General features: G+C 37.9%; 1 protein-coding gene across 2 annotated transcripts in view; it reads left to right on the forward strand.

Annotated features, from left to right (window-relative positions):
- The window catches only part of LOC127416975 (ran-binding protein 10), a 57,948-nt gene that overhangs the window by 11,021 nt on the left and 24,623 nt on the right, over positions 1-22,304 (forward strand). For both annotated transcript variants that reach the window (XM_051656633.1, XM_051656634.1), the window contains exons 2-3: positions 11,691-11,802; positions 14,255-14,307. In XM_051656633.1, coding sequence (XP_051512593.1) covers positions 11,691-11,802; positions 14,255-14,307 — 165 coding nt within the window. The remainder of the gene's footprint in view (positions 1-11,690; positions 11,803-14,254; positions 14,308-22,304) is intronic.

A 22,304-nucleotide genomic window follows, 5' to 3' on the forward strand; every position in this document is an offset into this window, starting at 1 on the left:
TAAGCTGGTCGCTCAAATCAAACAGAGCAATTTTCTATGCGCCACAGAGTACTTACAGTTTTCGAGAAAATTAACCTATGAATGGCTTACTAATAGATGTTTCTGCATATTGAGCATGGATAGGAGAAAGTATTTTAAATAGGGATGTGCGAGATTAATCGACTAGTCGACTAAACGGTTCTGATGCTGCTAGTCGACACTGGAATTACAGTCAGTTAATATTTTACTGTCATATTAATGTTACACATTTTATATATATTATTTAAAAAAAGAGGATATCTGGAGCAAATACAAAGTTTCATTTCACCACAGGCTGCACGTGCTTCCCTCTCTCTCTCACTTACGGAACGCACAGGAAAATGTCCTCTCGCTAGACAAGCAAACTCGGCAAGTAGTTATGAAAATAATTTCGGTGGTGGCGCGGGAAGCAGATTTCTGAAACGTTGCAAGTCGCTATGGATGTTTTCACGTTTTAGTCATCTTGAAATCTGTGCATTCTTGTAAGTTATTTTCCCGCCGAGCAGGCTTTTTTAAGTGCAGGATTGTCGCCTCAAGTGAGTTGTGTCCCGTCTCATGTTGACATGTTAATTTTGCTCATCAAACAATTTGTGCTTTTGAGTAAGTAGCCTAGAAAATATCTGTTTTAGGCTAGGTATGCCATTTTTTTAATCTGCTGATTAAGAAGGCTATTTTCAATGAGGTGCCGACTGCATAACGGGTTAAACTATCTTTTATTCTGTGTGCATGTCATGTTTAGAATACATTAGGTTTACTGTAGGCTACATCACAGGCCAATTCTTTTCTATCCTATAGCAATTTCTTTTTTTTTACGTCATTGCTGTTGGGGAACGTTCTTTACTGAACAGCCATATAGACATATTAGATCAATGGCCAATGCACGACTGCACGTTGTGAAATACGCGCAACTTTTCAGCGCATTTGTTTCTCTCTCTCGTAGATTTGGCTTACCTAAATTATTTTCAACAATGTCCTGACTGTTTTAATTTGTTTAGTAACTTACTAGGTGAATTCCATTTAGAACAGGCTAGAAGGGTTGCTCTATTGGTCCTGCACTATTCATTCAGTTGTTTTCAATAAATATGCCTGTATTGGATAGCAATTTGATAGTTTTTTGTTTTTTTAAATTAAAGCTATGTATACTATGTATAAATACTACATACACATGCACGGCTAATCCAGGTACAAGAAAACATTATTAGATGTATAAAAGTACATTTCTCAGTTGTTTCCAGGTCTTCGCTGAATTATTGTTAGAGCTGATGCATTAATACAGATTTTTTTTTTCTGATTTAACAATTTTTATTGATTCACATAAATGTACCTCATAGAACAAAACATATATACATAGAATCAAACTTAACCCCAACTATTACTCCTCCCCCTCCCAATCCCACCCTAACCCCAGCAACATAACAGTGGTCTTAAATGACATAGACACACATGCACACACATAAAAAAAAGAAAAAAAAAATACATAAAAAATAAATAAATAAACAAATAAAAACAAAAAAACACAACAACAATAATCACACATCCACAAATGACAAATACCTGCCCCATTTCTTCACGAACACTTTATACCTCCCTGTTCCTCTGAATGTAACTTCCTCAAAGGCCGCCACCCTTCCCATCTCCGAGCACCACTCCTGAAAAGAGGGTGCTCCAGCCAACCTCCAGCCCCTCGATCATAACACTGGTTAAGACCTAATTCTTACAATGTCAATGACCGCCCCATCACCCAAGATACAGAGTCTGGGGCAGAATAATACCTGAATACCTAACACCTCGCATACCAGACTCTGCACCTTTAACCAAAACTTTTGAATTTCAACACACCCCCAAAAGACATGGGTTAAATCTCCATACTCTGATTGGCATCTCCAGCAGGTGGGTGTGTCTTTAAGACCAAGCCTATACAATTTAGAGGACCAATGTAAAATCTTGAATTGTATAAGGCGCACCCTTGCATCTATAGATGCAGTTTTTATGTTTTTTAAAATCCTAGCCCATTCTCCCTCCTCCAATTCCAGGTCTAAATCCCTCTCCCATAATCTTTTGAGAGTGGTTGAGACTCCGTCCCCCAGACTCTGAATTAATAAGGAGTAATACACTGATGCCTCATGGCCTTATCCAAAAGCAGAAATCACCTCTCCCAGAGTATCTGCCGCTCTAGGGGGGTGTATGCTATTCCCAAAAATAGTACAGAGCAAGTGACGTAGCTGAAGATACCTAAAAACTGAGATCTGGGATCTCAAAATATTGAACCAAATTTTCAAAGGATCTCATCACACCACACATAAAGATCACCGAGTGTATTAACCCCCCTCGCAATCCACTCAGACCAACAAAAAGGGGACTTATTAATGCATAGTTTGGGGTTTAGCCATATGCTCGAGGCAACATTTAGATAAATATCTGAATTAAACACTCTGGACACTTTTGTCCATACTGAGTGCAAATGTGAAATAACAGGGTGTGATTTAACTTCTCTGGTTAGTTTGATGGAAAGGCTTTGTAATGGCAAAATAGGGGCAAGAAGTTCTTGTTCAATGCAAAACCAGGGAGGGGCTCTTTCAGGTGGAAGCGACCAGTGAGCCAAGTGTCTGAGACCGAATGCATAATAATAAAACAGGATCTTGGGTAGGCCTAGCCCACCTTTATCCATCGGCCTATGTAACTTATTAAAATTTAACCTGGCAATTCCAAATGAAGGACTTCACTATGCTATCAAATTGCCTGAAATAAGAGAGGGGGACATCTATAGGGAGAGATTGTAACAGGTAGTTGAATTTTGGAATACAATTCATTTTAATTACATTAACCTTCCCAATCATTGATAAGCGTAATGAAGCCCACCTGTCCACATCATTCGAAAACCTTTTTATTAAGGGATCAAAATTAACTCTGACTAAATCAGACAAATTTGCTGGGAATAAAATTCCCAAATACTTAATGCCCTGTTTGGGCCACTGGAAGGTGCCCGGCTGGAATGCCGTTACTGGACAGTACGCTGTCAAAGCCAAAGCTTCGGATTTAGACCAATTGACTTTGTATCCTGAGAACTTGGAAAAGGAATTAATAATTCTGTGGAGGCAAGGCATAGATCTAGTAGGGTCAGAGATGAATAATAAAATATCATCTGCGTAAAGCAGAAGCTTATGCGCCACACCTCCCACAATCACCCCTGGAAAATCATCCTCCTTTCTTATCGTGGCTGCTAATGGTTCCAGGGCAAGACAGAACAATAATGGGGAAAGAGGGCAACCCTGCCGGGTGCCCCTATCCAGAGTAAAATTATCTGAAATTAGTCCATTTGTTAGTACCGCTGCTACAGGGTGTCTATAGAGTAACGTAATCCAACCAATAAAAGTACTCCCAAACCCATACATTTCCAAAATCTTAAAAGATAATCCCATTCTACCATATCAAATGCCTTTTTGGCATCAAGTGAGATGGCAGCGACCAGAGACTGATCATTTGCTACTGACCACATGATATTGATGAAACGCCTAATGTTATCAGAAGAGTTACGGCCCCGAATAAACCCCACCTGATATATATGTATAAGTGATGTCATAACTTTACTTAATCGGTTAGCCAGAATTTTTGACAAAATTTTTACATCCAGCTGGATCAGGTAAATTGGACAGTAACTTTTACACTCGCTTGGATCTTTGTCCTTTTTAAGAATCAGTCTGATCCGGGCTCGTGTCATGTTGGCAGGAACTTTCCATTCTTTAATGATTCCATATAAATTTCTAACAAAAGTGGAGCCAGTTCTGTAGCATAAAATTTGAAAAACTCAGCAGCAAAGCCGTCAGGCACCGGAGCCTTGCCTGTAGGGAGGGCCTTAATTACCTCATCAAGCTCCTTCAAGGTTATCTCAGAATCAAGAGAATTTTTTTGCTCAGTCGTCAGTTTAGGGAGTTCTAATGGTTCCACAAAGTTTCTAATATCTTCATCAGTAGACGAAGACGTGGAACTATAGAGATCAAGGTAGAATTCTTTAAAAGCATTATTAATATCAATGGCCGAGGTAAATATTTCACCACCAGCAGATTTCACTGAGGGAATGGTAGAAAAAGACTCTCTCTGCTTTATATATCTAGCCCAAAGTTTTCCTGCTTTGTAACCCGACTCAAAGTATGACTGTCTTGCCCTGAATAACCAAAACTCCACTTTCTGTGACAAAATAGTATTATATCTATATTTCAATCAGGTCAATTCTCTGAGGCCATCAGACGACAAACGGCGCTTCAGCTCTGCCTCTGCGCTTGTAATATTTCCATCCAACTCCACGAATTCTCGTGCTTTGGATTTTTTGATGAATGAGGCAAACTCTATGATCCGACCCCTAAGAACCGCCTTAGGTGCCTCTCAAGCCACACCCACAGAGGATACTGAGGACCAGTTGGTCTCCATATAAACATTGATTTCAGTCTTTAACATTTGTTGGAAATCAGGATTTTGCAAAAGGGATACATTAAAGCGCCAACTATATGATTTCTTTTTCTCTATATGTGGCAACACCTCTGAACTCACCAGGGAATGATCTGAGACTAAGATGTTTCCAATTGAGCAATCAACAACAGATGAAATGAGGGACTTATATATATATATAAATCTATTCTAGAATAAATCTTATGGACTTATGAAAAAAATGTATAGTCCTTACCAGATGGGTTCAAAAGTCTCCAAATATCTGTAAGACCAAGATTTTTACACATCCTGTGAAGTGTCAGTGTTGCTCTAGTGGGCTTACACACTTTTGCTTCACTATGATCAAGGACTGAATCCATCAAAAGATTGAAGTCTCCTCCCAATATTATATCATGAGGGGTGCCAGCAGCTTGCAACATCCCTTCAAGATCTAAAAAAAAGCCCTGATCATCAGCGTTAAGTGCGTAAATATTAGCCAAAATCAGACTTTGCCCCTGAATTTCAGCTAAAACAATAATTACTCTCCCTAATTTATCTTTAATCTGTTTGAGACATTTGAATTATAGATGCTTATTTACCAATATAATGACTCCCCTGCTCTTACTTGAGCCAGCACTAAAAAAACATGTCTACCCCATATCTTTCCAAATTTTTCAGCTTCCTGCGGGGAGAGATGTGTTTCTTGAAGAAACACTTTATCATATTTCTTACATTTAAGAAAAGTAATAACCTTCCTTCTTTTTATAGGGTGCCCCAACCCATTTACATTCCATGTGGAGAGAGACAATCCACTCATTTTAACAATCAACATTTTTATATAGTAGAAAAAAATAAATTGTGTCAAAAATAAAATACAGACCACATTCCCCAGTAGTGAAACAATCAAACCCCGAACTTTCCCCAAACAAAACAAACAGAAAAAAGAAAAACATGCAGACTAACCCCACACACAAAAGCGCCAACCGGCGAAGATCCCTCTAAACTCAAAAGGTCCATGAACGCCCACGAGCCCCCACGACAACTTTGCCATCGGAATGCACAATTTTGCCTCACAAATTTGTGAGACAAAATTACATAACAGAAAATACTTTGTAAAATAAACCCCAGCCAATAGGCAGAATGAACACAAAGAACATGTAGATTCATTCACAGAACTGTCTCAAAGGTGTGATCCACCACAAAACAAATTCCAGCCGATATAAAACCGTTCAGATTCCTCGGACAGACAAACAAATGATCAGTGAGCCAGCTGTTATGAGTTCAGCAGATGACGTAATCGTTCCAGTGTCCCGTAAAAATACTCAACAAAACAAACTCCAGCCAGCAGGAGGAATAAGCACGAAGAACGAAAGATTAATCCCCAGCTGTTCCAAAGGAGTGTTATTCAACAGAACATACTCCATCCGCTAGGCGGAACCAACGCAAAAAGAAACAAATCCGGCATCCCGGTTCCCCGGATGATCAAGTCAATTCACTCGGAGGCCGCATAAAATTATATACCATGACTTACTCAGTCCATCAACTTTATAAAAGACATCCTTTGTGTGAGCAGCATTTAGATATTTTGCGGTCATCCGTAGTGTCCACTCTCAAACTGGCCGGGAACTTCAATGCAAAAGTAATCTTCCGTCAATGCAAAAGTTTCTTTACGGAAAAGTGTTATTCACAAAGCAAACTCCAGCCGCTAGGCGGAGCCAACGCAGAAAGAAACCAAAATGATGCCCAGCTTCCTCAAAAGCCAGAGTAAGTACAGCGAGTCGACCCACTCACATGAGAAACATCTGATGGTTTACTCACCCATTGATTCAATAAAAGACATTGCCTGATTGGGACATGTAAATACTTTGCGACCATCCGTTGCTTCTATTCTCAGCTTGGCCGGAAACATCAATGCAAAAGTGATCTTATGTTGATGCAAGAGTTTCTTGCATTCCCTGAACCGATCGCGTTTCTCTCTTGTCGAACTCGCAAAGTCCGAGAACAAGAAAATATTATGATTTATCCAAGAAAGCTTTCCTTTTCTCCTCGCCTGGCACAACACAAGATCTTTATCGGATGATATCAGAAATCTGGCCAGGATTGATCGGGGCCTTTGTCCCTCAGCAGATCTGCGAGCAGGGACTCTGTGAGCTCGCTCGATTTCCAGCTTGTGGCCTGTTATGTCGAGCAGACTCGGGAAGAGCTCATCCAGGAATTTCACCATATCGCTGCCCTCCTCATGCTCAGGAATTCCAACTATTCAAACATTATTCCTGTGGCTTCTATTCTCAAGATCTTCAAGCTTTTCAAGAACCCATTCCAAATCAACTTTGGTCGTGGGCAGATTAGCGGATGATTCCCTCTCCGAAGACTCAAAATAATCGATTCGTCTCTCAACGTCAGTCACTCTTGTAACTAACTCAGAAAATTTTATTTCCATCGCCATAATCGATCGACGTATTACAGCGAGATCCTCCAAGTCAGCTAGAACCTTCGTCAGCATCACCAACATGTTGGACAACTGATGCTGGATCTCTTCTCCCGCCACGCCATCTAAATCGAGTTCCCGGTCTGTAGGCCTGTTGGGGCTTTCATCCTGAACACGTAAGTGTCTTTTAATGTCTCCAGAGCCCGAGGATTTTGACTTCTTTGCCATGTTTTACCTCAAAGAGCAAATGTGTAACTGGGTGTATCGAATTTCACCAGATTATAACATGAGAATAATTCAAAATTAGCAAAGTGCGCAGAGCTCGTTACTCACACGTCTGCTTCTTGCATGGCGTCATGTGACCCCCCGCATTAATACAGATTTGATGCTGCTGGGTTTGAACTCAGAAGCAGATCTGTAAATAAAATTATATTTAACTGTTAATTAACTGCTAGGCAAGTGGCTTATTTTGGGCTTGTTTTTCCAGACCAGGTCACTTGTTTCTCTTGTGAGATCTGGCAACACTACAGTTGGTATTTCACCCCACCCCCCCAGAGGAGGAGGAGGCTATTGTCATATGATAATTATTTTCTGTCAGGTATGGTAGTCAATTAAAGAAAAGCCTCCATTGCCATCATTTACAGCAGGGGTGCTCACACTTCTATGGAATGAAATCTACTTTTTAATCATGTTATTGCAGCAAGATCAACAATGTACAATAAAGGCTATACACCGATCAGCCACAACATTAAAACCACCTGCCTAATATTGTGTAGGTCCCCCTCATGAAAATCCCAAGAGATCAGCAGTTACAGAAATATTGAAACCAGCCCATCTGGCACCAACAAACATGCCATGGGCCACATTTTTTCCCCATTCTGATGGTTGATGTGAACATTAACTGAAGCTCCTGACCCATATCTGCATGATTTTATGCACTGCACTGCTGCCACATGATTGGCTGATTAGATAATCGCATGGATGATTGTTGTTGCCAGACAGGCTGGTTTGAGTATTTCTGTAACTGCTGATCTCCTGGAAGTTTCACACACAGACTGACAGACAAACAGTCTCTAGAATGCCACAAACATCCAGTGAGCGGCAGTTCTGCGAACAGAAATGCCTTGTTGATGAGAGAGGTCAACAGAGAATGGCCAGACTGGTTCGAACTGGCAAAGTCTACGGTACCTCAGATAACTGCTCTGTACAATTGTGGTGAGAAGAATAGCATCTCAGAATGCTATTCTGAGATGAGGGTTGGTGCTGTTTTGGCGGCACGAGGGGGACCTACACAATATTAGGCAGGTGGTTTTAATGTTGTGGCTGATCGTTGTATATTATCACAATGCCAAACTTTCAGTAGTCGGTAGTGAAATTTGACGATTCTCAATACCAGCTTCAAAACCACAAAAAATAATTACACTGATATGTTAATTATGGAAGAATGATTTCAAGTTATTAAGTAATTATTCAAGACTAGTAAACAGTCAGTAATAAAATAACAATAAAAAACAGCAATGAATAGAAATAGATTAAAAATAATAGAATCAAAAATACAAATTAAGAAAGTTCAGTGTTTTTGTTTTAACAGCAGTATCAAGTATTCAAGTAAACATTCAGAATGAAATGCAACATAGAACTACTACTGGTCTTCACTGTATGATTATAATACATTAATACTTTTTAAAGCTACTAAAGTTATTTAGTCAAGAGCTGTGAGTGTTTTCTCGTTTTCTTGTTCTGGTTGTTTGATTATTATAATGACGCACTAGACAGCAGCAGGTCTATTAGCTTACATTTACACTTACAATTACGACATTTTAATACAAATCTGCTTTTTTCTCAGCTGTTTACGTTCACTTTAGACATCACTCTCTGTGTTTACATGAATACCTCACCAAGACGGGCATATTGGTAGAAGTTTGAAATGTATTTGTCCTTTCAGGCGTGCATTAGCGCGAACGTTTTCGGAACGTGCATGTTCAGCACACACACATACGCCGCATGTCAATCAAACAGGGTGCAGCTAATAGATAATTAGCTAATTATAAAATTACTTACTCTGGATTACTTTCAACAGCAGAATAAGAATATGAACTTTCTAATAAGTGACACAGACCTAGTCTATCACAAATACAGCCGGTTATTTTTTCGTTATTGACGTTTTAATCAGTCTGCTTGTCCAGTCGGATAAGTAAAATTCTCTTTCACTTGCCCCTTCAAAAATCCACTTGTCCTGGACAAGCGTTAATGTCGAGCCCTGATTAAATATTGTATTCAACATTCTCCGATAACAATTTTTTCTTCTGCAGTATTGCTCCTAAAGTAAATGTATGTTGTTTTAAAGAAGTTTTAGACATTATATTGAAAACAAGCCAAAAAAGACTAATAAAAACGTATTTTGTTCCAGTGTATAATGGGCTAAGACACTCTCACCTTTATGTTCATTTCGATCCATCTATAACTAAAAAAAACAAACGTTCTCTTCTTAATAGAGCTGCGTATCGGCGATTTTCTTCATAAGATACACACAGCGAACGTGACACATATATTATGATTCACTATGATTCACAGCAAATGCGCATGAGTGACGAGCGTCCCCGCGCCAGAATGTGCATCAGCCGGGAGAAGATTCAATCTCTTCCCCGGTCACTTCATGCAACTCATAGACGTGGTGCTGACCACGCAGAGAAATGCCCATTTCGGAGTTTATTTTCATAACCTGCTTCCTTATTATTTGAACTTTAATAAAGGATGCTTTAAAGATATAACGCCGGGGTGCTTCATTGCGAAACGGAATGTGCACAATAATCGTTTTATCTCGATTATCTTGTTTTCATAATCGTTGGAAGCCAAAATCGTAATTGAAAATAACATTTGATTAATCGCCCAGCCCTAGTTCTAACCGGTAACCTTTTGAAAAGGAGGCTGTGGAGCTTCTGAACCAGAATGAAAAAATAAAGTTTTTGCTCAGAACGAACCGAAATGAAAAACATTTCATTTTTATTCCCTGGTTAAGAGCTCCTGATAGTTGTCTGTGCAGTGATTGATAGCTCCTATGTGTGTTAATTTTCTCATGAACGTTTTCCCCGACCATTTAACCATGTGTGTCGGAGAAAAAGCTGATCAGAACAATGTTTAGTACATGTATAACACAATTTGCTGAACAGACATGTTGATAGCCTATCAGGGCATCACTGATAAACCCATTCATGTTACTTTAAATGTGAAATGTGTTTTTTTTTTAAAAGTTAAAATACTTTCTCCTATCCCAGCTTATGATGAGGAGACAACTCTTAAAGGGATAGTTCACCCAAAAATGAAAATTCTCTCATTTACTCACCCTCGTGCCATCCCAGATGTGTATGACTTTCTTTCTTCTGCTGAACACAAACAAAGATTTTTATAAGAATATTTCAGCTCTGTAGCTCCATTCAATGCAAGTGAATGTTGGCCAAACTTTGAAGCTTCAAAAAGCACATAAAGGCAGCATGAAAGTAATCCACACAACTCCAGTGGTTAAATCCATGTCTTCTGAAGCAATACAAATGGTTTTGGTTGAGAAACAGACCAAAATCGAACTCCTTTTTCACAATAAATCCTGACTGCAGTCTCCTTGGCTGTCATGATTCAAGCTCGATTACACTTCCTAATGCCATCTAGTGCTCTGCAGCCCTGTCCCAAATGGCACCCTAAGCTGTTGCGGTCTTCCTCTGAGTGCAGACTTTGGGGCGCTAGTCAGCAAGACCATGAGGGTACATGAGTTAAAGTGGAATATGGAACAGACTTCAAGACTTCAATCAGATGATGCATTTTTATATACATTATGTTTTTCATATACAAGCAGTTTTTAAAAATATTATTTGAAAAGTCATGACATTGATAGATAGGGTAAAGGAACACATTTTAAATTAACTCTTGGATATTTGTTTTTATTAATTAATTCCAGGCAACCCACTGATTATAAAGCATTAGACATTTTAATCAAGAACCTCTGAAAAACAAAGCGCACATTTAACAACAACATAACCCCATTGTCCCGCCATGATTTTTCCTCCAGTGCGGAAACTCCAGTTCACTGTGATTGGTTGAGATGATCAGCAGCGGGGACTGTTTGGTAGTAGTCCGCTGTGAAGCTTGCACTGATGTGGGCTCAGTCAAAGGGCACATTGATGACGCAAAGGGGGCGCTCGTGAGCACCCGTGGACTTCACAGAAATGCGCAAAATGAAGGCCATGAGGCTGCAAATCCATTTGGGCCAGGGCCTGTGCATGCATTAAGCTCTAGGAAGTGTAATTGAGCTTAAAATCATGATCTTGCCTAGAGACTGCAATGGCAAGATGTACAGTGAAAAAGAGTAACATTTTGGTCTGTTCTCATCCAAAACTGACTGGATCACTTCGGAAGACATTGATTAAACTACTGGAGTCATATGGAAATTAGGTGAATTAGGTAAAAGTAGGTAAATTTCCCCAAAGAAAAACTGTGGATCTGTTGTGCTGTCAAATCATTGCTCTGTTTGTTTGAGCATCCCACCCTGCCCAATTCAGCAACATTGGCTCAACCAATGTTATCAGTTTGGTGCGGCACTATCTGTTTGAACTTTGTGGCTATCTGTTTGTCCAATTAATGGAAGACACTGTTTTAAAGCAAGTACTGTTTTTGCAATTCCATTGTGTTGCCGCTAGTGGCGAAGAAATATTTTACAAAATTTACATATCTTTAAAAACTTCCCTGAACCTTGTTATTTATGTAGAGTCATCCATACAAGAGGGTGTTTGGTCAGTGACTCATTTCCTTCACTGTTTCCATCTTGCTTTAGGCCATGGAAAAAACCACAAGGATGCGGCATCCGTTCGGGCCACCCATCCCATCCCCGCCGCCTGTGGCATCTATTATTTTGAGGTGAAGATCATAAGCAAAGGAAGGGATGGGTAAGTGAAAACAGGTTCTGGTTGAAACCATTTGTACCAGTAACGTTTGTCCAATATTTGGAAAGATGTGTGTCACAAGTAGGGCTGCAACTAATGATTATTTTGATAATTAATCTAACAATTATTAAAATGATTATTCAACTGTTCGGCGATTATTGCAACGATTAATCATTAGCTCTTAACCGATTATTCAGCTTGTGCCCCGACATAAAAGGATGTATTAAGTGTGCTTACTAACAATAGAGGACAAAATCATCTTTTAAAAGTACCTCTAAATGACAGTCACTGAATTAAAGGGGGAAAAAGTACTTTTTATTAAGTTTAATTCAGTAAAGAAATTCACTGCAAAAAATCCTATTTTTATTAAGTGTTTTTGTCTTGTTTTCCATTTAAAATTGTCTAAAAATCCTTAAAACAAGATACATTTACTTGAGAAGCAACATATGAGACTTGCTTTAAGAGAATGTATCTTAAATATAAGTGTATTTTGTGTATGTGTATTTTTTCACTTTGTTATACTTCTGCAAGTGCAGTAAAGACAAAAAAGACTTATAATCAAGATCTATTCTCTGAAAGCAAGTCTAAATATCTTATATGCTGCTTCTCAGGTGAATGCATCTTTTTTTAAAGGATTTTTAGATATTTTAAATATTTGTATTATTATTTGTATTTTATATTCAACATTCTCAGATGACAATTTTTTATTCTGCAGTATAGCTGCTAAAGTAAATGTACATTGTTTTAAAGGAGTTTTAGATATTTATATTGGAAAACAAGCCAAAACAAAAACAAATAAAAACATATTTTGTTGCAGTGTATAATGGGGCGAAGACTACCCTCTCTCACCTTTTTGTTCATTTCAATCCATCTTTAACTCACAAAAAAACAAGCTCTCTTATTAATAAAGCTGCGTATTGCCAATTTTCTTCACGATAAGAAATGCACAGTGACCACATAAATTATGATTTAATAAGTCGTGAGCCATCACGTTATAATCTAGCTGCATTAAGCGTGAGCTCGAGGGATGAGCGTCCCCGCGACAGAGTGTATCAGCCAAGTGCAGTTTCAATCTCTCCCCCTTACATCGGGACACTTCGCGCAACTCATAGAAGAGGCGCTGACCGCACAGAGAAACGACCATTTCTGAGTTTGTAGTTATTTACATGATCTGCTTCCATATTATTTTAACTTTAATAAAGCACTAACGCATTAAATGTAACTGCATTAAAGATGTAACACCGGGGTGTTTCCTTTAAAGTCGCTTGACACGCAAGTTTTGCTTCAGCAGAGCGGCAGCACCAGCTCCACTTATTCCACAATGAGAGTGCTTCTGTATTTACTTATTTGTTTTGTTTGTATAATTCCCTCATACTTTGTGATCTACATCACCTGAAGTTGTTTTGAAAGTTTAGAGTGCATCTGGACTGTGAGTTGTGTTTTCTTCCTCTCCTCAGTCTGGCACGAGCTGCAGTACTGCTCTCTCACGTCATCATTAGAATTGAATGTGATCTCATGTTACGTTAAATGAGATCAAACAACTATTTGACAACGAAAATTTTTGTCAACAATTTTTTATTGTCAGTGTTGTCGATAATGTCAGCTAATTGTTTCAGCCCTAGTCACAAGTAGCATTTATTGATAGGTATCAGATCTATTTTAAGAAGTGTCAGGTCCAAAAGTCTGAGACCACATTGAAAACATGTATTTATTTATGTATTAAAACATGAAAATAAACAAAGTTTTAAGATTGAAAAAAAACTTAAAAGGAACGTTATGACATAAAATGAACTTTTTAAGATTTAATTTCTAATGAAAATGAATCACTTTTGTAATATTGACCATGTTAACTCGCTTGTACAGTAGGATATCCTTGGTTCCATTAGAACATCCTCACGGATCATCAGGTTTTGCACAAACTTGTGGAGTCCATGCGAGCTAGAGTTAATGCTGTCATTCAGGCAAAATCAAGACATTCCAAATACCATGACATTTTGAAATTTATGTCAATTTTCCAATTCTGCTTTTCACTGAGATTTTAAGCTTATAATGTAATTTGTAAATAATAATACAAATTTAATTAGAATAATACAGGCATCAACCTCAGACCTTTGGACTTTACTGTACCTATAAAGACAATTTCACCATCTCAGAATAATAATTGCTCTGATAATTTGACCCTGCACCATTTTTGAGTCCATAGTTGGTGAATATTTGTCATGCCATGATTTGGGCATATCCTTACGGTCTCAACATAAATGAAAGAAGTTCCCATCCCTTCTTGTGACCACTGTAGCTAGTGGACCTCTCAAATAAACTGATGAATGATCTTAATAAAAGATCTGTGCTTTATGTTTTTTGGGTAAACAGAAGGCTTCTCAAGGTTGTAGGAGATTTTCATTGTCCTCAACATTAAAGAAGCTCACTGTTGTCCTCTCTCCCTTGGTGTTTGCAGGTACATGGGAATTGGACTGTCAGCCCAAGGGGTCAATATGAACAGACTGCCAGGTGAGTTAACAGCTCTTCACGGGTCAAAGATCATGACTGACTGTTTATTGTTCTCCTGAGAGTTTGTGTTGAAGTGTGCATCAGGGTCTCATGGAAAAATGCCACAGAAAGTGACAAAAATTACCTTGAATTTCTAAATATGGGAAAAAAATGTACAAGTTTCTTTTTTTATTGATAACATCTGATATGTTTCTTAACGTTATAAACTTTTCTAAACCTAGTTTTACACATTATGTGTAAAATGAGTTGATGTTGATTTAATCATGTATGGTAGGTACTATTAGAGGCAATGCATTCTTGTAATTACTCAGATTGAGAATTTATGATAAATTCTATTGATATTAAATTGGGGTGTTTAAAATAACAGGATGACACTAAGTGTATTTTTTTTAATAGTTAGACAAAAAATAGACCCTCATAAAGGTGAAAAATGCACCAAATATTGTCCTTTTAAAGGGTTAGTTCATCCAAAAATGAAAATTCTCTCATTGTTTACTCACTCTCACGCCATCTCAGATGTGTATGACTTTTTCATCTGCTGAACGCAAATGAAGATTTTTAGAAAAATATCTCAACTCTGTAGGGCCATACAATGTAAGTGAATGGGTGCCAAAATGTTGAAGCTCCAAAACCCACATAAGGGCAATATAAAAGTAATCCAGATGACTCTGGTGGTTAAATGCATATCTTCTGAAGCAGTAAGATAGGTGTGAGTGAGAAACAGATCAATATTTAAGTCCTTTTTCCCTCACTTTCACTTTCTCCTTCTTCTGTTTATGTTGATTCACAGTCTTCGTGCATATCACCCCCTACTGGGCAGGGAGGAGAATATATGATAAAAAATGACTTAAATATTGATCTGTTTCTCACCCACACCTATCATATCGTGTCTGAACACATGGATTTAAACACTGGATTCATATGGATTACTTTTATGTGCTCTCTATGTGGAATTTGGAGCTTCAAAATTTTGGCACCCATTCACTTGCATTGTGAGGATATACAGAGCTGAAATTTTCTTCTAAAAATCTTCATTTGTGTTCTGCAGAAGAAAGAAAGTCATACACATCTGGGATGCCAGGAGGGCGAGTAAATGATGAGAGAATGTTCATTTTTGGGTGAACTATACCTGTAAAGGGAAAGTGACACTGCAGTGCAGGTGTTGCCCACAACAATGTCTTTTGTCAGTAAAATATTTGGCCTTGTATTCTAAGATTCTTCATTTCTTTAACTTTTCCTCTTCTTAAATGTTCTAATATCTTTCTGTTGAACAGTCAGACTGTGAAACATGCCTCAACATGTCCTGGTAAAAGCCACCAGCTGTGAGAATGACCTGGCAAATGCAGATGCATCTCTGGATTTTTCTGTCTGTACACCTTAGTTAATCTTAGGAAGAACTTTGTGATGTTTTTTCTTTTTTCTCATGGAGTCCTTAAAGGAGAGGTAAAAAGGAAGGAGAGGAGAGCTAAATTTCATTATTGATTTTCCTCAATGGATTTTAACTTGCATCCAGAATGTTATGAAATCACAAAGCTTTTTCTTATTCAGAGCTGAAAGGTAAAATTAATCAAAGAAGATCTTTTCATTTTCACAGAGCATCCATTCACACCAGAGAGTGTGAAGCCTGTACTGGTCCAGTAAATTTAATTGACAGAAATGGTGATAAAACAGAAGATCATGCATTAACAGAAAATGAAACTGTAATATCTATAAAGTCTTAGAGTGATCATTGTGTAGTTTGATTAAATATGATTGTGAATTGTGTTTAAAAATAAGTAATTAAATAATAATTGTATTTAGAACCCCAGTGAGCAAGCCGAAGATGACTGTGGCAAGGAACACAAAACTCCATAAAATGTTGGTTAATGGAGAAAAATAACCTTGGGAGAAACCAGGCTCAATGTGGGGGCCAGTTCCCCTCTGGCTAACATCATGAATATAATGCCAATATTACTTATGTATAGTGCAAGTCATGGTTTAAAATTATTAAACTAAGTAAGTGTTAAGGGTCAGTGTTTAAACAAAGATTATGTATGAACTGTAAGATTAATGACTAATGTCTTTGAAGTCCATCCTGGATTAACTGCAGAAGTTCACATAGATGCAGTTGTCCTTGTTAGTTGGCTGATGAAGGGATTTGTTGGCAATTAATTGATAGTCTATGTATTCCATTTCAAGAGTGTAGTCCATCATTAGACCAAGGTGATGCAGGCAGAGATTAGTGAGGTGCTTTGCAGTTCAATCGGTGGGTAATTTCGGTGAGGTCTATCCTAAATCCAAGGTTCAGGCAATGGCATATGAAGTATCCCATGTCTTATGGTTGGAGTTAGCATCAGTTCATCCTCTGAAGTCCACCGTAATAGACTGAAGTGATATCTGGCTGGCACCGGCTGCATTTAGTCATCATCACTCAGAGACACACAGCAGTGGAGTCCGACACCAAGCAGGAATGGAGCTGGATTCGGCCGGTTCTGGTGACCTCTGGATAGGAGTCCCGAGGTTGAGACAGGGATAAAAATAGAATAATATTAGTGCAGATGCCATTACATTTTTTTGCAGAGTTATAGATCATGGTCAATGACAAATTGTGTCAGAAAAAGACCAATAACTAAACAAAATCTTGCCATTATTGATGACAAAAACCAAATTAAATGTTCTCACCTTATTATTAATGAAGAAAGGTCAAGAAAATGTCGGAAATTGATGACTGGAAAATAATATAGCACACACTACCAAATACAATAGCGTAAATTTGCAAAATATGCAGGCTGCTTGGCATATTAGGGATGTAATGCGCTATCATCATGCCAAGATGCTTTATATAGATAGATTAGGAAGGAAGGAAGGAAGAAAGGAAGGAAGGATGGAAGGATGGAAGGATGGATGGATGGATGGATGGATGGATGGATTTAAATGTGAATGTGTAAAATGTGTTTCCGGACTCTGATTTTTAGCTGAGGGCATAATTAAAATAGACAGTTTTGTGATTAACCAGTGTTTTAATTTGGTGGAAATCTTCTAAATCTATCTTTTTTGCATAGTTTATATAAGTCTATGATTTCATGATGTGAAAAACAGTGAGTTAGCATAGTAAATTAAATTTTACGATCAATGTGATTAGATTACTACTGGTTTCGTCACCTAAATGATTTACATTGATTATAGCTAACATTGTTCAAAAGACTAAAAATGTGACTTAAATTGTAAAGCAATTCAGTTGGAACTTATAAAAAAAAAAAAAAAAACAGAATTAAATCAACTTGTTGCTTAACTTAATTGCTTAGTTGAACAGGTCAGTCTGTTAAATGAAATTAATTAAACAGATGACACTATTGTTTGAACTTAAACCGATGACACTATCAGTTGAACTTAATTTTACATGCGACTATTTATTTGACACTAATAAATTCATTAACCTTTTTTTTTAAATATTAAAATAGATTAAGCAATATTCAGCACACCTTGATGTGTATTGATCAGCCAAAGCAGGGGTCAGCAACCTATGGCACGTGTGCCAGCATTGGCACACGGAGGAGTAATCACTGGCACGCCAGCAGTGGCGAAAGAGGAGTAGACTATTTTATTCAAATTAGCTCACTTTGACACCCATGAAGTTTTATTGACTTATCCTACATGGATGAAGAAAAGAGAAAAAAGTGAATGTGTAATAGACAAGAGCATCAGAGCTGGGTTTTTGCAGAGAGAGATAGAGAGAGTATAAGGGTCACAGTTGGTGTCATGAAACCCTCCCATGACCCCTGTGACCAATCCAGTGATTCTGTCACCTGCTCATATGCTTCTCCAATGTGCCTGAAGCCTTTGACATGCTTTGGAGAAATCTAGCCAATCCGGCATGTGTGTGCTGACTACAAATTGTGTGTTTATTCACCCCATGCTCTCTGCTGAAACCAGTCTTTGTCCTAGAGTTCTTTGGAATATAGTGGAAATGAAGACAAACGCATGTAGGCTGGCCCATGCATTTTCTAGTATGTTTGGTCTAAACCTATTGCCAGCAGCACGATATTCTGCCTGTGCTTGTAGCTGGTTACTTGTCTGGAGCTGGGTTTTGTGTTGGTGTAATATACATTCAGTTTATGTGCAGGGATGGTTGTTTAAAGGTTTTCGGATTAGTGCTAAAATGTGTAGGCTTAAGTATTCATGTTTCTTTGAAAGTTTGAGGTTTTAAATTGTTGGGATGTTATAATCCATTTTTACACCGCAAAGCTGGTTCTTCGGGAAGCGTAAGATGTCTTTCCAGAGTTGTTCTGTCAAGTGCAGGGGCTGGGTCCTTAGACCTTTACAGCATCCCCATGGTCATGGAAAACCTGAAAATATCAGGGAAGTTTAAAATTGAGAATTTCAGGTCCAAAAAGGTCATGGAAATGAATAGATTCTTAAAATATTATTTCCCAGTAATCACCAATGACATGAAATTTATTGGTCAAAAAAGGTGTTTTTAGTTTTATATGTAGTTCACTTGGTTTTGCCAATAACTTCCCCAACCTGTGATTCCAAAGCCAAATGTTTGTTGCTGTAAAATCATGAGAATGTGTGGTGGCGCTCTCCAGATACAGTGTCTATTGTCACCTTGTTTATCTGCATCTATGTGTGCAGTTTGAGTGTAGTGGTTTTACGCACCCCGTCGACCTTCGTGTCTCTGATCTCATACTGGAGCCCTGCCCATTTCATTAGCATGAAGGGAACGCTGAGCTCCGCTTTAGGAATAATGCAGATTAATCTAATACCTCACCACTTCCCGAACAACAAGCCCCCACTACTTTCATTTCTCTTTTTTCATTCTGAATGCATCTGTCATTCACAGAATTCACTTGAAACTCAGTTTCAAATCCACAAAGTTATTATAAATATAGTAACTTACATAATACCATTTGCTTTCATGGAGGGGAGATCAGGGATGATTGTAAAATAAAAAAAAGAAAATAAATCTACCTTCTATCTTTTTGTATTAGAAACATTTGGCAAGCATGTGGCAATATATCTATACCATTATAAGAATTATAATGAGAGAGTCTAGATCATAATTTTAGATTATGGGGGGGGGGCCCTTGAAAAATGTATTATACTGTATTTGTATAGTATCATTGCTTTAATACTTATAATAATAATCTTGAATAGTTTTCACCAGTATTCGTACTGGGGGGTGTTGGGGGTCCAGACAGTGACTGAGTGACACTAAGAGCGAATACTAATTTTCACCTCACAATAAGTGCCCAACATAGATGGGAACTCCTTCAATACTGTTTAAAAAGCATCCCAGGGTGATACCTCAAGAAGTTGGTTGATAAAATCTAGGCAAAGGGTGACTACTTTGAAGATGCTAAAATTTAACACAGTTTTTATTTATTTTGGATTTTGTTTAGTCACAACATAATTCCCATAGTTCCATTTATGTTATTCCATAGTTGTGATGACTTTACTATTATTCTAAAATGTGAAGAAAATAAATAAATAAAAATAAAATAAAGAGTAAGTGACCCTAAACTTTTGAACAGTAGTGTACAATGTAAATTATGTAAATTAATAAAATTAAGTCATCTTTTATCTTAGATCTACACCATCGCTAGAGGTTAATTAATATGCACACAGTTAATATCCACATAGTTTTGCTGGTATTTATCTAACACTATATGTTCGCTCGTGATCAAAGAGTTGTAAAGTTATAATATGTATGCTATGTGGAGAAATTATGCTGTGCCTGTGACGAGAGACCCTCCCTTAATACCTTTAAATGATCAGCCTTGCTGATCAACGATAGCAGCAACAGAGAAAAAAATTCAATAAGGCATAAAATGCTTTATAAAAATGAGCTACGTCTTATTTATAACTCTTTTATACAATATGCATCTCAGCCAATGGTGACAACTATTTCAATTCTAAAAAGCATAGTCTATTATTAAGCCTACATCTTACTCTTGTCTTACAACTCATTAAAATATAAAAATGACTAGTTGTAATCAATGTATCGAATTATTTTTTGAATTTTTGATAGGGATTCCATCATTCCCGTAGGGATTCTTGGGAAATCGTGTGATGTAATTATTCAGTTCAAATGGGGTAGACACTCTCTTACTTTCGCAGCTACCAGCTCTGATTCAATTTGAACACTGGTTTTCACCCTTATACCACAGTACTAATTCTTTCAGCTGTCAGGAGTAATGTGTTCTTATAGCAAATCTAAGTGGGACCTACATTATAATTATCAGGAGCAAGCTGAATACTTTTCACTAAAATATATTGATCAGCCAAAGCAGGGGTCAGCAACCTATGGCACGTGTGCCAGCATTGGAACGCGGAGGAGTAATCACTGGCACGCCAGCAATGGCGAAAGAGGAGTAGACTATTTTATTCATATGAAATTCCGCACCTTCATTCCAGTCTACATCTTGATGTAATCCTTCCTCATGATCACGCAGCGTGTTTTCATGAGCTGAATGGGAGGCTAAACAAAAAGTTAAAGTGTGACGAGACCAAAGTATACTCAACAGACTCATGAGCCGGCAGTGCTTCACTTTCGGATAATCGTGCGAGTAAACGCGCCCGCTTTGCTTCGGTCAGGCTGCACAGATGACAGCCTACATTCCGTGTTTCATTTGTTTCTTTTTGGTTTCAGAACAACACGTCATGTAATAAGGGAAACACCACTGTTAATCCTTGAGATTTCCAACCCAGCATACAGGTACACTGTCCTCAAACCATGGTCACACTCAAGATTACATTAAAAGATTAAAAGAGAAAACATATACCCACATCGTGTGGTTCAAAAATCATAGTCTATTCAAAATGGAAATAAACCTGGAAATAAAGTTTTAGGATTTTGCAGGTGCGATTCACCAAAAAGGGCTAAACAGTTGATCAGCATGTGATGCGCGAATGGCTTGCAAGTGCAGCGTGAGTCTCGTCACACTTTAATAGTGTTTAGTCTCCCATTCAGTTGATGGAAACATGCTGCATGATCATGAGGAAGGATTGCATCAAGATGTACAGTACTGTGCAAAAGTCTTAGGCACATAAGATGTTTCACAAAAACATTTGTCTTAAGGTGGTTATTTATATCTGCTACTTTAGTGTGTCAATAGGAAATATAAATGTTAGACTCCCAAACATTACTTTTGCAAATAGAAAAGATTAGAATAGAAGAACAGGGAGCCCTGCAACATATGTCATGGCCCCCACAAAGCCCCCCACTGAACATCGTGTCAGTCTGGGATTACATAAAGAGACAGAAGCAATTGAGACAGCCTAAATAGATAGAAGAACTGTGGTGAATTCTCCAAGAAGCTTGGAACATCCTATCTGCCAACAACCAAGATAAACTGTGTCCAGGTGTACCTAGGAGAATTGGGGCTGTTTTAAAATAAAAACCAAATATTGATGTAGCTCTTTTTCTGTTTACTGGGCTTTGTATGATGTTAATTGATAAATGAAAACTATTTATGGCATCCTCACTATGCAACATTTTTTCACAAGTGCCTAAAACTTTTGCACAGTACAGTACATTGGAATGCAGGTGCGAAAAACTTCATATAAATAAAATGGTCTGCTCCTCTCTCGCTGTTGCTTGCATGCTAGTGATTACCCTCTGGTCAGCACAGCCATTGACCAGGAAAATAAAAAATGACACTCCATGTCAAAAAGGTTGCCGACCCCTGAGCTAAAGTCTTCAACTAGAACTTTAATGAATTAATGTTCATTACATATTTTAAAGATGTATTATTTCAAATCAGTCAAGCAATATTGATTTCTTAACTAGTGTTTCAGTTACCCCTGACCTCAAATATGCATGATAAAATGCTGAATGGTAGCAATCAGCAACAGTGTAAGTTTACCTTGGGCCAAAAAAAAAAAAAAATCTGTTTTATATTAAAAATTTCTCATAAAGTGAAACAATCACACTTCTTTTTTGCTCAGGCAGAGAGAAGCCTGAGCATGTGTTTAGTATGTGTGTTTATTACAATTGTCCTGTTTCCCCCACTGAT

The sequence above is a fragment of the Myxocyprinus asiaticus genome, chromosome 26 (assembly GCF_019703515.2).
Source record: "Myxocyprinus asiaticus isolate MX2 ecotype Aquarium Trade chromosome 26, UBuf_Myxa_2, whole genome shotgun sequence".
NCBI classification, from domain to species: Eukaryota; Metazoa; Chordata; class Actinopteri; order Cypriniformes; family Catostomidae; genus Myxocyprinus; species Myxocyprinus asiaticus.